The sequence below is a fragment of the Thunnus maccoyii genome, chromosome 4 (genome assembly GCF_910596095.1).
Source record: "Thunnus maccoyii chromosome 4, fThuMac1.1, whole genome shotgun sequence".
NCBI classification, from domain to species: Eukaryota; Metazoa; Chordata; class Actinopteri; order Scombriformes; family Scombridae; genus Thunnus; species Thunnus maccoyii.
The window spans coordinates 17,036,748-17,052,236 of NC_056536.1; the positions used below are offsets into that span (position 1 = coordinate 17,036,748).

Sequence of the window (15,489 nt, forward strand, 5' to 3'; positions counted from 1 at the left end):
GTTGAGAGGAGTTGATTCAATTGAGTCATATCTTACTGGACTGCATTACACTGAAAATGCAGGCTTTGCTAATTCTGTGATTCTATGAGAAAAATATTGGAAAAGCAAGTGAAAATGAAAAGAGGTCCAAAATGATGAACTGCTGTAAGTGCATGGATGTAATGGTTACAAGTTGACCTGTCTGTATTTATACAACATAGGTGGCTAAACAGCCTGTATATGCAGAGCCTTTAACAAGGTATTGTTAGGTGGCAAAATGTATTATCACTGTGGGTGTCAACATCTACACTAAGCAAAACTTCCTGTTTTCAACATCTGCCATCATACCAAGCTACCACTAAGACATTCTTGCAAAGGTCACCAGATAACAGGGAAAGTAGTTGATCCCCAAAATCAGTACTCCAACTCTTTCAAACATTGAGCCCCTCTTCCTACAGAACTTGCTTTGTTTTCACTAATGACTTGGTAAACATTCATTTTCATGAATGACTAGCCATGTGGCATTTTTGTCAGCATCCCTCTTTTTATTTTCTGTTCTTAGTCTTATATGTGGAGTGAACATATGCTTTGCTGGGTTGCAGCAATATGCTCATGTTGTGTTTACAGATGAAGAAAGTGAATATTTTTAAACAAATTTCTGTCATTTCCATTCAGGTTTTTGTATGGATATCAAAAATGAACCAAAAATTGTTGAATAGAAAATGAAAAATTGGACACTGACTGAAATTGAAAGGAAAATGTCCAACTTATGTATAGAATCTTTACACAACAAAAAGTACCTGTTAATGCCAGGGGGACCACCCAACACTCTCTTGATACCCTTAAGTGCCACCATCTTTGCCTTGGCAATGGGATCCATGATGTCATCAGTAGCAAATTTGTCTAAATCTACGATAAAAGAATAAGACATCTGTTGATATGGTATTATTAGAACATCATTACATAGATTAATGACAAGCCACGGTGCTTACCTTTATCTGGGAAGAAATTGTTGGCCAGAGGTGACTGTTTAACCACTGGTTGTGGCTGCTGTTGATGACTGAGACCTGTATGGATCCCTGGTTGCCCCATTCTCATCATGGCTTGCTGTTGGGCCATGGCCATGTGAGGTGGGGGTGCCATTCCAGGACCCATAAGCCTTTGCTGCTGCTGCTGCTGCTGCAACATGTGTGGAGCACGGGGTACCATCCCTGGTTGAGCCATCATTCCTTGGGCAGGTGGGCGGTGGTGTGGTAGCATTATCTGCCCAGGTGCCTGCGGGTTCGGTTGTTGACTTGGGAGGCCAGGAAAATGAGGTGCCATGCCTCCCTGGTGGAGAGAGTTAAGCTGTTGCTGCTGTTGTTGCTTTTGCAGTTCCTTCTTCTCGTGCTCCAGCAGATCTTGTATTAGAAGAGGCAGTTCACCATCCAAAGAGCTCTCTACCTTTGCCAAATCTACAGCAGGCGAGTGCTGTCCCCCTACATCAGGTAGCCCCAGAGGATCATCACCAATATCTGTATGTGGAGCAGCTGTAGGAAAAGGCGATGGATCAGCTTGACTTGGCAGAGGGTATGGGATTCCCCCTAATCGAACAGAACTGAGTGAAGCTGACTGGTTTTCTGGTTGTGCAGGCTTAGCTGATGGTGTGGTCCCACCAAGAAGCATGGACACCGCTTCTCCCATTTCATCTTTCACAACAGTCTGTCCTGGCTGGAGCTGAGGGGTCAGACCTCGGTCTTCTACTTTGACTTTGGAGATATCTGCAATTTCTACCGAGGGCAGTTGGGTAGCTGACCCACCTGCAGTGGCAGGCGTTGCTGAGAGAGACTTTTGCCCTGGTTCCACCTTGGGCTTCCCTTCCACTTTAACAAGTACAGATCCAGAGGAAGATGAAGGTGTTTCACTTTCTGCTTCTACCAACCGCAGCTGATCTGAGAAGACATCTTTAGGGTCTCCTTGGTCGAGTTCAGGGTCGGTGTAAGCCAGCAAGTCAAACTCATCACTGTTAAGCAAATCATCTAGATGTGGATCATTGGTTTCAAGATTGTCTAGGTTTCCTAAGTCATCATCTCCTTTGTCTGGGTCCAAGTCAAGAGCCAAATCATCCTCATCCTCCACACCCCCATCCCCTGGGGCATCCCCAAGTCCCTCAAGGTCAGGCTCTGGCAGTTCCTCACTGTTTTCTACTGTGGCAGGCTGGGGTTCTGTGACTAGGCTTGGTTGTGGAAGTTGATGCTGCTCAGAGCTAGGAGTGTTGGGAGTCAAAGTAGCTGCCTGAGGCTGCAGGTGGTGGGGCTGTTGTGTTACTGGGCCTGCAGACTGCTGAGGCAATAAGACTGACAGTCCACCCTGCTGTAACCCCAACTGTGAGTCACTGCCCCCCTCTGCTTGAATGCCAACAGCTTGAGCTATAGGATGCTGCTGTACATAAGGTGCTGCCATCTCTTGTTGTGTGACAAAGAGACGTGGTCTGGGCTGGGGTCCACGAGGCATAAACTGGGGTCGCAGGGGTAACCTCTGTGAGTTGTGTCTCAGTTCAATGAACTGTGGTGGGGGTCCTTGACCCATTGGCTGCATAGTCTCTCCACCATGTCCCGGTATCATGGTGTGGGGGTTGGCCACACCCTCCATACCCTGGATGTTGACAGCAGGGTTGAGATTGTGCCTTACACCCATAGCTTCCATGCCAGGCTGAGGGAACCTCCTTGGACCTGGAGCTTGGCCCTGCCACTGAGGAGGGAATGGTGGACGGGCAAACATGCCCTGAGGTTTGGTGGGCCCTGACGGCCTGAAAGATAGAGAAGCATAAAAGAAAATGATTTCAATTTAAAGATCCCCTCCAGAAATGTTTGAAACATATAAAATACTTTCTTTTGAATAATGTCTGTCTTATACTGAAACTCTGCACAGTGAAACTCAACCATCCAAGTGAAGTAACAAGTAAAATTCATTTTTGAATGGAGGGAGATTTTAAATAGTGTTTATATGTTACAGTTTTTGTGGCTGTAAGGGCTGGGACTAAATTAAGGTACTAATTATTCAAACACACACAGGCACACTACCACATACAATGTCAGTGTATCCATTGCTAGCTATCTTACAGCTAACATCTATAAAGTCAGTACATTGGCCATTTGGTGTGAATTAACACAAACTGTCCAGCTGTAAAATTTGCACAAATGGCACAAGGCAAAAATTTGCTTTGCCGTCTGTCTGAACACACCTCAACAGTGGGGGGAAAATTTCTAAATGTGGAAGACGAACCAAGTAAGGGATAATGCTCGACAAGGTAACCATTATCAGGAATGAAGTTTTTCATAAGCCATAACTCAGTTTCACTGGTAACACCTGAGGGTTTGACTAATACCTGGAACAATCATTACTATCCTATAAGGTTCTTATGCAATGGAATGTTGTTCATTAGTTTAGTTTATTAACATGTTGCAATAAATTGTAAACGGAAGCTTTGACTGCGTCCCTGCTGCTATGGTTACTCATTTTAGCCAGTGAATTCATTTAGAACGGTGAACAGACAGTTTCACTGGAACTACTTAGTAGGTGTCCATTATCAGAAATTAACGGACACCCTGCAGGCAATCAGAATCAAGTATTCACCCAGACCATGGTCAAAGTTTTACTATTTCACACCAATTGTGATTCTACTAAAATTAATTGCTTACCTTAGTGCACTAGGATCCATGATGGCAGGGGTTCCTGTAGGTGGTGGGCGAATTAGCTTGTCCTCCATGCCTCCAACAGCCATGGGCATCTTCCCTACCACAGAAGCCTGAGCTCCAGCAGTAGTAACAGCAACACGATCCTAAAGGAAGTAAAAACAGCAAATAGACGTAAATGCACCATTCCTTTTATTTGTAATACTTTGTCATTTAACTTGCACTGATCATCAGAGAGATCGAACAGCATTTGTACAGTGTGAGCAATACATTACATTCATTTGGATTTTGACCAGTTTTTGTTATCTGAAAAGGTGGGTTTTTAGCCTGCAGTGGAAGATGGGCATGATTTCATTCCTCTTCTGTGGAGCCTGAGATGAGAAACTACAGGGTTCTCTGAGTGATGGGACGGTGGAGAAGCACAACAGAACAGAATGGTGCAACTGTAACTTTAATTAAGTCGTTCAGTTTCTTTTTCATCAACTCTTCAGCACATACCTGCTGGGATTTTACACTGGCCATATAAAGACATCTTCCTAATTGCTACATCACACTGTTGTCAAGATGTTGCATTTGTGAGGTTTATGTCATATCACTCAATCTGCCTCATTCACCAATATGTGCATAGAAATGTTCTTACTTGGCGCACAAAATAAGTGTGCATGCAAAATGACCATCAGATTCATGACACGTGCACATCGGCCAACTTTGTTCTTACCACCGTGCGTATGTTAATGAATCAGAATCATTCTAAATTGACAGGCCTGTTATTAGTAATTAGCATACTACCACACCCCCATTTCTCTATATAAGGAAAGCTCTGTTGGAGCAGTGCAGCAGTGGAGAGAGCTGTCATGCATTGTAAAGAGGGCCGTGATGATAAAAATGTACAAAAACTTCACCGCTCAGAAGTAGAAGCCAGAAAAGGCAGATTTGGCAGGTAAATATGTCATTAGTACAACCGTTTGGAGCCTGATTGTGAACACAGCCTGTATACCTGTTGCACAACTGCGTCCATAACAAAATAAAAAGTTGGTAAATGTGTAGATCTGTTGAATTGATCTAAATAAATCTCTACTGCTGCGCCAGGTGCACATCATGTTTCATCTCTGTCCACAACAGACCATGATGTAGTGAAAGCAGAGCACCCTTCCCTATGCCACTACTGAACTGTCTGTGAGGACACTGAACAGGCTGCTGGTTAACCAGCTACATATATTATGGCCAAATCTGATGGGGGAAATTAATCGCTGTCACATTGAAATATGGAAATTCCGATATATAAGCTACTGTCATCTAAAAGTGGGAACAGGACAATTTTAATATATTAATAATTTCATTACATTTATAATGATTATTTATGGATTACAATATCTTAGCCTCTAATTTTACAATTACTAAAGTAAGTGTATTATTAGCAATTTCACACTTTTAAATGTTGCATATTTAGGCCCAATCATTCTTTAAATAATTGTTGTTGTAATGTACAGTTTATATTGAATAAATAATGACTATATCAATTTTTAAGACCGTAGGATGTTCATGATTTGTGCATATGCATGGTCTACGGCAGTTCTAAATTTATTCACAGAGAAAGAACAAATTCAGGTAAGCACATATTGATGAACCCCAGGTTTGTGCTTAAAACATTCCTACACACAATTTAAGCACAGATTTGTGCGTACACACTGTTTGTGAATGAGGCCCAATGTGTGTACCTGTGGATAAGGTGGTGGTGCTCTGTGGGTCTTGTCTTGTTGAAAGGCACCCATCTCTCCTCCAGACCAGCCAGGGGACGCGCTGCCAGCAGCAGCAGCAGCCGCCTCCTTTTCTTGTCTAATGGAGTTTCTTTGCATTTGTTGTCTGATTAAGAATTCCCTTAGTTTCTGGCGCTAAAGAACACAAAAGATATTGATTAGCAAAACATCTAGAAGTTTCATAGAATGATTGTCCCTTGGCTAATACTTTGATACCTGTCTGTGCTTCTCCAGCTCAGAGGGGCTAAGGCCCACTAATGCAGGGTCCTGCACTGCTGAAATGTCAGGCATTTCTTGAGTGCCTGGCAAAGCTGGCTGATGAGGTGTTTCTGGAGGGCGGACAGCTGGTAGTTCTTGAGATCCAGAAGGAGGTGGCCCCTTAGAGCTGAAGCTGTCTGCCCCTGTAGTCTGTTGAGTTTGTGGGTGTGGTTGCTGTAGCTGACCCTGGACCATCTGACTCTGCTGTTGGGTTATCTGAAAGCCTCCCGTGCTGGGGCTGCGGCTGAAAGGAGGAGGTGCTGACAGTTTACCAGAGAGAGGATCCCCTATGGAACTGTTGGTGGGATGGGGTGGAGGTGGCTGGTTAGGATGAGGTGAGCCTTTGTAACTTGTATTTCCCTCTGGGGCAACAGAAATGGGACGAGGTGGTTTGTGGATAAAAGGGTCTCTAGATTGTGGTCTTGAAGGTGGCTGAGAACAATTGTCTGGAGACTGGAAACGAGGGGTGGCAGGAGACTGGACAGAGTAAGCATCATTGGAGAGGCCACCAGGAGTGTGGGGAGACTGAGAGCTGCCCTGGGACTGTGGGCTGGAGGGGACTCTAGGGCACAGTTCCTGTTGAGCTACAGGGTGTCTCTGGGGCCCAAGAGAACAATTATCACCTGACTGCGGTCTTGGAGTTAATGGTGACTGAGTGTGAGGGTCAGAGAAAGAGTGAGAGGGAGACTGCCTGTAGCCATCAGAGTGGTGGCTAGGGGAAGCTCCAGGATGAAGTGTCCCACCCTCCCCTTGGTGCATTCGTGGTGTCATAGGTGCCTTGAATAAACCATCCCCAGAGTCCAGCATCCCAGCAGGGGAGCCAGTGGCTAAGTCAGGTCTTCCAACTGCAGAGGAGCGAGGAGAAGGTGCACTCATATCAGCCCTGTACTGCCCTGTGCTCGCAGGTGAGGACGCCACTGCCGAGGGTGATGGGGATGAACCATATTCTGGCCGTCCCATCCCTTGCTGGGTTCTGAAAGGTTCTCCATAGTGGGAATTGTGGGGTGGCGAGAAGATAGGCGACTCCCCAAGCCCAACACCTCTTGAATGAGGACTTTCTGGAGGTCCTAGGGACTCCTGAGAGCCTTGCTGTGATTGCGGTAAATGACCCTGTTGCTGCTGCAGCTGTGATCTGAAGTAGGGGTCAACCTGCTGAGCCCGTCTAGGGGTTCCAGGAGTTCCTGGTTGCATGTCAAAGGGGCCAAGACTGGCTGGCCGTCCCTGAGGAGGACCCTGTGGGCCGGAAGCGGAATAACCTGAGGAAGAGGCCTGTAAGGGGCTGGCCCCAGCATAGGAGTAGGGTGTGGTTGGGTGGGAGTGAGAATGGGGTGACTGAGGAGGAAGCTTAGCCAAGGGATCTGTCCGGATTTCAGCTGACCCCGGGGTCTTAACAGGTCCATCTGAGAAAAAGACAGAGGATGATCCTGAATCTGGAGGGAAGGGAAATGGGCTTCCTGCAGAGCTGGGCTGGGAAGAGATGGACGTAGAGCCTGAAGGTGGAGGGATCTGGAGGTGTAAACTGGGCCGTTCTCCCTTCACACGCCCTGGCTCCGTCTTGACTGGCCTGCACACCTGACTCTCTGCCTGCTGTGAGAAGAGGGGAGTACAGAGGAAACATGAACAGCCGTGCAGGACTCTAATTTGGTACCTTTCATTCAGCTTGACAATACAAAACTCACCTTCTGTGCCTTGTTGATCCTCTGAGCTGCTCGGTTATCTTTGGCCTTTTGCTACAGAAAGAAATTAGATATTAAGATAAAAATGTCGAGAAACTGAAAAGTATTTTTTTATTTATCTGTAACAAAAAATAATCATAGTTTTGTTCAATGGCAAAAACATCATACATTGTGTAGGCTGAACCTGGATAATCCTAATGCCCAATTTCTCATTGGAGTTCTAAATAAGCAGTACCCACCAGTGATGATGTCAATGTAACAGACATTTCAAATTTGAGTTGAGTCTGAGTCAGTTTTCTGTATTTATCCATTTATCCCTTGAGGCTTTCCACATAGAGGTAAAAGTAGTAGTACCATAAGCCTCTAGGGAGAATATGACCAAACACAGAAAAACCAAAAGTACCTGCCGTCACTTACTACATTTTAGGAAATTGTGTTACAAAAGAACTGCAGGAAAGTGTGAAGTTAATATAAATCCATCTCTGGAAGACTTACAAAAAAAAAAAGAGAGAGAGAACCTACCAGATATGGAACCTTGTCAGCAGCTGACACCTTCCTCCAGATCTTCATGATTTGCTTACAGCGACTAGCCCAGTCTGACAGGGGAAACATGAAACAGCTGTTAAATATCCAACCGTGATATAAACCTATACTTTGAAAAAGCATGACTGTTTGTTCTAATAATAGGTTGGACATGTTCGTATAGTAATTCTTCCACACTCACCTGGGTAGTCCTGTTTGAGGGTGGGAAAGTTGGTATTGGCATAAAGCACAGGGGAAATGGTTGAGAGTTCTCCCAGCTCCTCATCTTTCTCCCAGCGCTGGAGACTGCGCTGGTTGTATGACAACCCATCACCCTCGGTCTCAGTGGGGGTTGGTGGGGAGGAGGGAGTTGCTGGAGTTGAGGGAGTAGCCCAGGGGCTCTCCTCACCCCCATCTGGACTGAACAGCCCTCCTCGGTCCCTGTAAACCATGTGATAGGGTACTGTCTTAACAAAGGGCTTACACGTGTCAATGTCAGGAACAACAGTCCATTTTAATTCAGAAACATTCAAAGAAAATTCTATATTAGTCCTACCGCATGTCAAAGAACGGTGACTGAGAGAGGCCAGGAAAGGCATCCATCATTCCAGCTGAGGGCAGAGACCCTGCAAGAGATTTTCCATGTAAGAATCCCAAGCTGAACTTCACTTGAATCTCACTTGCATACTTAGTCCTTACAAAATCCTCAACCATACAACAAACAGAGTTTTGAACTTCAAAAAGGTTTTCATATGATCTACAAGCATCCCCTTCTACACACCTGAGAGGAGAGCTCTCTGTGGCAAAGTGCTACGATTGAGTTCTCCCTTACTGCCCTCCAAGATGGGCTTCATGCCCCCCAAAGAGGAGCCGTCTGACACTCCCAGAACCTTTCGGAAGAACTGCTCAGAGTCCTGACTCTCCACCCCTTGTGGAAGACCTTCCATGGAAGGACAACAGCATGTAAGGCAGAATATCAGATATTAAATCTTTCCCTAACTTAATGTTGCAAACTGTATGCCAAAGTATCCTCTCAGGGGGATTACCTTCACTTTTTTCTGCATCAGAGTCGTGAAGATCATTTGATACCTGGTCCTTGAGTGATGAGGATGGTGCAGAAACTCCTAAAAGAAAATGTACTTTGAATCCAACCTGTAATTACTTAAATGCCATTACAATAAACCAGTTGCATCAGTTTCCATACAGACACTCACCTGCACCTTCTCCCTGAGCCTGGGGGGCCTCACCCCCTTCTTGCTTGACAGGAAAATTGTCTTCCACCACACAATCCTTGGCCTCAGCTAGTGAGAGAAGCACAAAGGTTATACACAATGTATTCCCCTTTTCCACACCCAGTATAACATATTATTTGCAAAGTTTTCATAATTCACAGATCAAGTTAGTGTTCTTACTCTCTGGGGAAGTAGTTTTGACCCCTGACGGTGCTGGTAATGAAGGTCGGACTAGGCATGTGCCTGGCCTCTGCCCAGGGGGTATCATCACAGCTTTCTTACTCAAGTCTATAAGTGTCTTTCCAAAGAAAGCCTCCTGCATGTGAATTACAAACATTTAAGATATGGACATTATATCACTTGATACCAGAAATTTCAAAACCATTTAAAGCATAGACTGCATAGAGAGACCACAAACCTGGAGATAAGCTGGAAACATGTCCTCAAGTTTGCTCTTCTTCCGGCCCCGACGTTTCTTGGCCTGTTCCTCACCTTCCACTGGTTTGGGATCCATAATGTTATCAATATCAGGGTGAGGTCCTATGGACATGAAACCATGAAATTTTGTTTACTTAATTCATAATATTCACAAAAAAAATAGGGCCACGCTGCCACTGGTGAAGGATGATGACTGGGCATTCAGACAGAAAACAGCCTTGCCTTAAAAAATGCAAAGGGCTCTTTTGGTGGGGGCATGTTGCTACCAGCACAAGTTCAGACAACTTCAACTCTTTTGCAAAATGACCCAGCATTTTTTTGCCTGATCCCTTTGCATTGCCACCCCCACTGTGTCAACAGAGTAGCCTCACTAAATTGAATGAGGGGGATGATTTTTCACACAAGGCTAATGTCAGTAGGGACGTGATGATTAGCTGCCAAACCACAGGGATACGTTGCTTTTTCACCGTAGTAAGAAAAAATCCATACCGTCACACCCCTAAATGTCAATCTCAAAACCTTAGGGCCTTAGAGATGAGAGACCATAAGCAGAAGGTCCCATATTCTGTAGCTGTAATTAGGGGTGTGACAGTACACAAAATTCATATTTCAGTATTTACCTCGGTTTTGGGGTCACAATTTGATGTTTTTGGTACAGCAGAAACAAAAAAAGGTAGAAAATCTTGGTCTTTTATTTTGAAATATTTAAACATCCAACAATGGCTCATTTTTCATAGCAATTAATGAAACAGTTTACTTTTGCTGCAGTGGAAAAGGAAAACAACATTTCTGTTTCTTTCAAGGATTCAGGACACCTGCTGCCAGCTCTTTTAAGCTTATTTATGGTCAACTATATGATCTACTATATATAAAGTAGTTGAAACTAGCTCCACCTCCAGCAGCTACAACAGTAACATGCTGGTTACAAACGGATGCTTCTGTATTATTAATCTAATGATGTCATATATGATAATATATCAGTCAGAGGGATCAAACCACTACTTTTACTTTCATACTTTTTAACTACATTTTTCTCTCAGAACTGGTTCTTATGACGCTGGGAGCAGGGAAACATCTAAAATATGCAAGGTAACGGTGCCCCAGGACCAGGATTGACAAACATTGCCCTAAAGCACTGAGCCCCCTCCCCACTTAGGAACCACTACTTTCTGTGATGAAAAAGATGAGAATTATGGAACAACTTTATTGTAACATTGAAATATTGGATGAAATTAATAGTCAGTGTTGTCACTAACCTTCCTCAATGGTTCTCTCTATTGGATGTCCATCTAACGTAGTCTCTCCAGCCAGCTGGGCAAAAAATTCTTTCTTCATTCGTGTGTGACACTTCCTTTGTCGCACCATGAAGCCTCCAATTCCTATTGCAATTTATTAACAAAATATTCATAAATTATTTACAAGTACTTTGGGCTTTTCTGAGTTATTTCGTGAAATTGTGGGAGCTTACCAGGCCTGTAGGGTTTCCGCTTTCTTTTTTTGCCGTCATCTGTCTCCTCTACTCCCCCTTTGAGACCCTCGCAGTCAGCCATGCCTTCGGCGCCTCCCTCTGCACCCATATCCCTCTCAACACCACCTTCTCTGTCAGGGCTCCCAGGGTTCTCCATCTTAGAGTCACAGTCCATGGGCTCCCCACAGCCTAGATATACAAGACAACATTGAGTTTGCATAAATTGTTGCATTAAAGGCCAAAACACTCCTAAAAACTGTTCATACACCAAATGGATGGGCGAACAGTGTGCCAACCTTTTCCGTCATCTCCTTCTCCTTCAACCTCCCTCAGGTCCATTCCATCAGAACCTCCTTCACAACACAAGTTGCCAAGACGGGAGCGACGCTGCCGTCTCTTATGCAGGGGAGACATGGAGATGCTGCGAAGCAGGGACATTCCTGATTCTGTCAGCCATACACCCTCCAACCGGTAGAACTGGGGTTCTGTAAAGTGACAATTGCAAATTCTAAGTGACCTACAATCAAACAAACAAAAGATAACAATGCAGAATGTGCTTATGATAAAAACTAAGAAAAAGCAAAATCCACTAACCTGGCTCTTTGATCTTTATTGAAGCCATAATGGCTGACTCTACTACTGTGAACAATGGCAAAAAGCAAGTGGAAAAAGCAAAGAAAATAATGTCATCAGTACGTACAAGAATGACCATGAATATTTTTGTAACCATAGTCTTCATGTCTTCAGTTTTAAAATAGTGTCACCCTGAGACTTACCCACAGGTTTTGGAACATATGGGGTGCAGGATGTGCATGCAAAGCCCTCATCAGAAGCTTGTTCCACCTCATCCTCTGTGTACAGACTCTCACAGACAGCATGCACCCATCTGCACAGGCACACAGAAATGCATTGATTCGCGTACTTTTCATAACAAATCACACAGCAAATCAAAGATCTTATGGAATAATTCATGATATGAAAAATACATAAATAATCCATTCCCCGCTAGTCTTCATTAGTTGCAGTCTAATGAATTCCTCAGTTTCTGTGTCTGGATTTGTGCATATGTAGTTCTAATGAGCAGCACCCACCGATCGCAGTGCTGACACTGCAGCAGCAGCTCCTCCTCCATGAAGTTCTCTCTGCATACTGGACAGGTGACGAGGCTGGCACAGGGGCCACAGTGGGTGTAGTTGTTCTGCCACTCACAGTGGAAACCCGGTGAGTTGGAACCACATTGTACGCAGCACACACACCTACACAGAAGAAGTGAAGCACACTGTAACAATTCTACAGCTAATATGCAAGATTAAAAAAATACAGATGCCGATTTGAGTGGTGTAACATCTTTTTGTTGCTACAGAAGCAAGAGGCAGAGAGATAGGCCTCTGAATTGCCAATGCAAGGCTGGGGCATGAGTGTTTTACATAATATGCAAATGTACATGTATTCATTTCCATTTGACCCCATTCAAAGTTACAAGGCTGAACGAAGCTTTGTGCTCCTTGAGTTTATCTTTTTTTTTTTTACCATTTGCACTTCCAACCACCCTTGGGTACGGTGTGCAGGGGCGGGTCCAAGCAGTAGGTGTGATAGCTGACATCACAGTCATCACACAGCAGCAGACGGGAAGGGTCAGAAGCCTTTCCACACACCTCGCACACAATACATTCCAAACAGCGCCAGCCCTTCCGGAGCATCGTCTTGGTGATCTACAAAAGAAATCAGTTTGGATTTACCTGGATTAACAAAGTACAGAGAAAAAAAAAGATCAAAGGATAAAACTGTGCTTACTTTGCTGTTCACACAGTAAGGATGGTAACACTGCGCGCACTGAGCACAAGCCAGTAACTGCCCCTCCATACCCTTTCCAAAACTGCCACACACAACACACATATCCTGAAAACAGAGAGAACGTGAGAAGGAAAAATAAAACAGAGGAAACATAAGAGTGTGTTTGCATTGTATTTAAGAGTGACAACTGTGGTTCTTGGTACAAGAAACGCCACAGGAAAACTGAAAATGTCAAACTACAACAAGAGCTATACCTGGAGCAGGACAAATTTATCAGTGTTTGAGAAAAGAACCACTGTGTTCTGCATGGTGTCATCTTCCTCATCATCTTCCTCCTTATTTATTCCAGTGTCTGTAGTCATGCTTAGCTGTGGACAAGGGAACGAACGACATAGCAAAAATATGTAATCAAATGAGAAATGGTAATTATGACCACATTAAAGTGACAGAATTACATGTCATCTGAATGGTATATAAAGTACATCTCACCAAGAAGGCATCAATGCAGGAGGCCATGGCTTTGAGGCGTGACCTCCCACCACGCCCTCTCCCTCCACCACCCCCTCGAGGTCTACGCTTCCCAGGGAAACTATTGCTTCTCCCCTACAAGCAGAGGAAAAAAACATTTTAATGTAAAGTCACATTGTGACAACGTGACATCGACATCTTAAAAGCAAAAACAAGAGTTGAACTAAAATGTCGGCTGTTGAAACATAATCACTCAAACACGTATGTTTGTACATTGTGACCTCACCTGTTTGACCCGTGAGCGGCCTGGGGATCCTCTGCGTTTCACCTTCTCTCTGTCGCTTCTGAGGGGTTCGAAGGGAAGCGAGTCATCAGTCTCAGTGAGCAGGTTATCTGTGTGTGAGCGGCCAGTAGGTATAAGGCCGAACTCCATGGAGAGCTGAGGATCGGGTTCTCCAGGAGAGCCCAGAAAGCCACTGCTGCTCTCATCTCCATGGCTCATAATGGACATCTCGTCCAGCAGCAATTCTGGCTTAACCTCTCGCTCGAGCAGTTCCTGCTTTATGTCCACAATATGCCCTTCTCCTCTCAAGTTCTCATCATCCTCTTCTTCCTCCTCCTCTTCAGAGTGAGGTAGTAGCCTCCCCTCCATGTCCACAGCAGAGAGGGCCTCTTGTGTGTCTACTGATAAAGACAGAGGAGACTGGGGGTCCTGGCATGGACTTCTCTCCTGCTGATCAGACATGGGTAGATGCTCTGTTATGACCACAGAGGCAGAAGAAGCTGGTAACTTTGGTGGAGTCTTACTGAATGGTTCTGTCATAGGCACACCGTCAGATCCACTCTTTAATAACTCTGGTGATACTTCTTGTTCCACTGAGGGAGTGGCCTCCTGCTTCTCCACCTCCATATTTTCAGGGTCCTGCTCTGACACTGGTGTTGGTTCTGCTGTAGGCTTGTTAGACTGTGTCTCTGCTATGGAGTCCTGGGATGGGGCAGCTCGGGTCACCTGGCTGACTGCCTCTTCTGCTCTCTCTTCGTCAGCAGGTAGACAAGAGGCTCCCTGTTCTGTTGTTGCACATTCTACATCTGAGAATAAGGAATGCATGGTTATTAGTGTTATCATTTACAAATCTATCATTAGTTACGGCACACCGTCATACAAATGATAAAGTACTTCTTTGTGTTCATTTTCAAATATGCATGTCCACAGTGGGTACTGAGTTTACCTGTAGACTCAAGTGGAGCAGCGGGTACCTCAGAAGTTGATTCTTCTTTTGCTACCTGTGGCTCCTCCTCCATGGTTGTGTCCCCAGTGTCTGTTGTCTCAACAACTGCAGCCTCCACCCCTGAAGCCAAAAGAAATTAACTTACAAAGGCACTCCTCAGACATAAACAAGACACTGTTTTACTAGTCCAATAAAATTCATGACTAGAATATCTTGTAAGTCTTGTCTTATGTTGTGTCTGACTCAGACTTACCCAACTCCATGGGTGTTTCTTTGTCAACCTTGGCTTCAGCCTGACCCATCACTGATGTGCCTCTCTGTCTTGATGTTACCTCAGATAAGTCTTTCTGCTCTTCTGTCATCATATCTGCATCAGTTTGGATTGTCATCTCCACCAAATGCACATGTCCTTCAGTCTCCTCAGATGCTTCTCTGGTTTGTGTCTCTGCTGTGTATGCTTGAGTGGCAGGCTGCTGCTCATGATCCTCTTTGCAAAGCAGGCAAATGCACTTGGCTTCTGGAAGCTCCCCCGGTAAAGCACACTCACTGTGCACCCACCTAAAACAGTAAAAGAAATCATCAAGATGGAATATTTTATGACAACATGAGCATCAAGCCCACATATGACAACAACTTCCAATGAATGCTATTGCGTTTGCACATTGAATTAACCTGTGGCACATGCTGCAGCACTGCAGAGCGACAGATGGGTTGGCAGCTCTGCTGCACACGCCACACATAGAGCTGCGGTGATGCTGGCAGCCCTCACACACGGCGTAGTTGTCAAACCACTGGGCCAGACCTGGCAGCACCAGTCCACGGACACCACACTCCGTACATACACGACACCTCTGGCAAAATACAGGTAATGGGGAGAAAGCGTAAACGAAATGATCAAGGCACCACATGAAGCTACCTCTCTTTTAAGTAAGAACATGTTATGATTGTCTGACAGTCTCCAAAAAGTAAGTGAACGTGTTTTCACAGTAAGTTT

General features: G+C 44.8%; 1 protein-coding gene across 5 annotated transcripts in view; it reads right to left on the minus strand.

The window, feature by feature from the left end:
• kmt2d (lysine (K)-specific methyltransferase 2D) overlaps positions 1 to 15,489 on the minus strand; it is a 37,178-nt gene that overhangs the window by 13,988 nt on the left and 7,701 nt on the right. For 4 of the 5 annotated variants that reach the window (XM_042407782.1, XM_042407780.1, XM_042407779.1 and 1 more), the window contains exons 9-36: positions 15,168 to 15,346; positions 14,749 to 15,053; positions 14,496 to 14,615; positions 13,553 to 14,355; positions 13,288 to 13,401; positions 13,053 to 13,166; positions 12,799 to 12,903; positions 12,535 to 12,716; positions 12,096 to 12,260; positions 11,781 to 11,890; positions 11,599 to 11,643; positions 11,301 to 11,489; positions 11,005 to 11,193; positions 10,793 to 10,915; positions 9,517 to 9,638; positions 9,279 to 9,414; positions 9,081 to 9,167; positions 8,913 to 8,990; positions 8,648 to 8,806; positions 8,423 to 8,492; positions 8,069 to 8,307; positions 7,867 to 7,940; positions 7,348 to 7,398; positions 5,627 to 7,255; positions 5,372 to 5,545; positions 3,660 to 3,799; positions 972 to 2,767; positions 780 to 888 (exon numbers count right to left, since the gene is read on the minus strand). In XM_042407782.1, coding sequence (XP_042263716.1) covers positions 780 to 888; positions 972 to 2,767; positions 3,660 to 3,799; positions 5,372 to 5,545; positions 5,627 to 7,255; positions 7,348 to 7,398; positions 7,867 to 7,940; positions 8,069 to 8,307; positions 8,423 to 8,492; positions 8,648 to 8,806; positions 8,913 to 8,990; positions 9,081 to 9,167; positions 9,279 to 9,414; positions 9,517 to 9,638; positions 10,793 to 10,915; positions 11,005 to 11,193; positions 11,301 to 11,489; positions 11,599 to 11,643; positions 11,781 to 11,890; positions 12,096 to 12,260; positions 12,535 to 12,716; positions 12,799 to 12,903; positions 13,053 to 13,166; positions 13,288 to 13,401; positions 13,553 to 14,355; positions 14,496 to 14,615; positions 14,749 to 15,053; positions 15,168 to 15,346 — 7,607 coding nt within the window. The remainder of the gene's footprint in view (positions 1 to 779; positions 889 to 971; positions 2,768 to 3,659; positions 3,800 to 5,371; positions 5,546 to 5,626; positions 7,256 to 7,347; positions 7,399 to 7,866; positions 7,941 to 8,068; positions 8,308 to 8,422; positions 8,493 to 8,647; positions 8,807 to 8,912; positions 8,991 to 9,080; positions 9,168 to 9,278; positions 9,415 to 9,516; positions 9,639 to 10,792; positions 10,916 to 11,004; positions 11,194 to 11,300; positions 11,490 to 11,598; positions 11,644 to 11,780; positions 11,891 to 12,095; positions 12,261 to 12,534; positions 12,717 to 12,798; positions 12,904 to 13,052; positions 13,167 to 13,287; positions 13,402 to 13,552; positions 14,356 to 14,495; positions 14,616 to 14,748; positions 15,054 to 15,167; positions 15,347 to 15,489) is intronic. The other variant, XM_042407783.1, reaches the window with a different exon arrangement.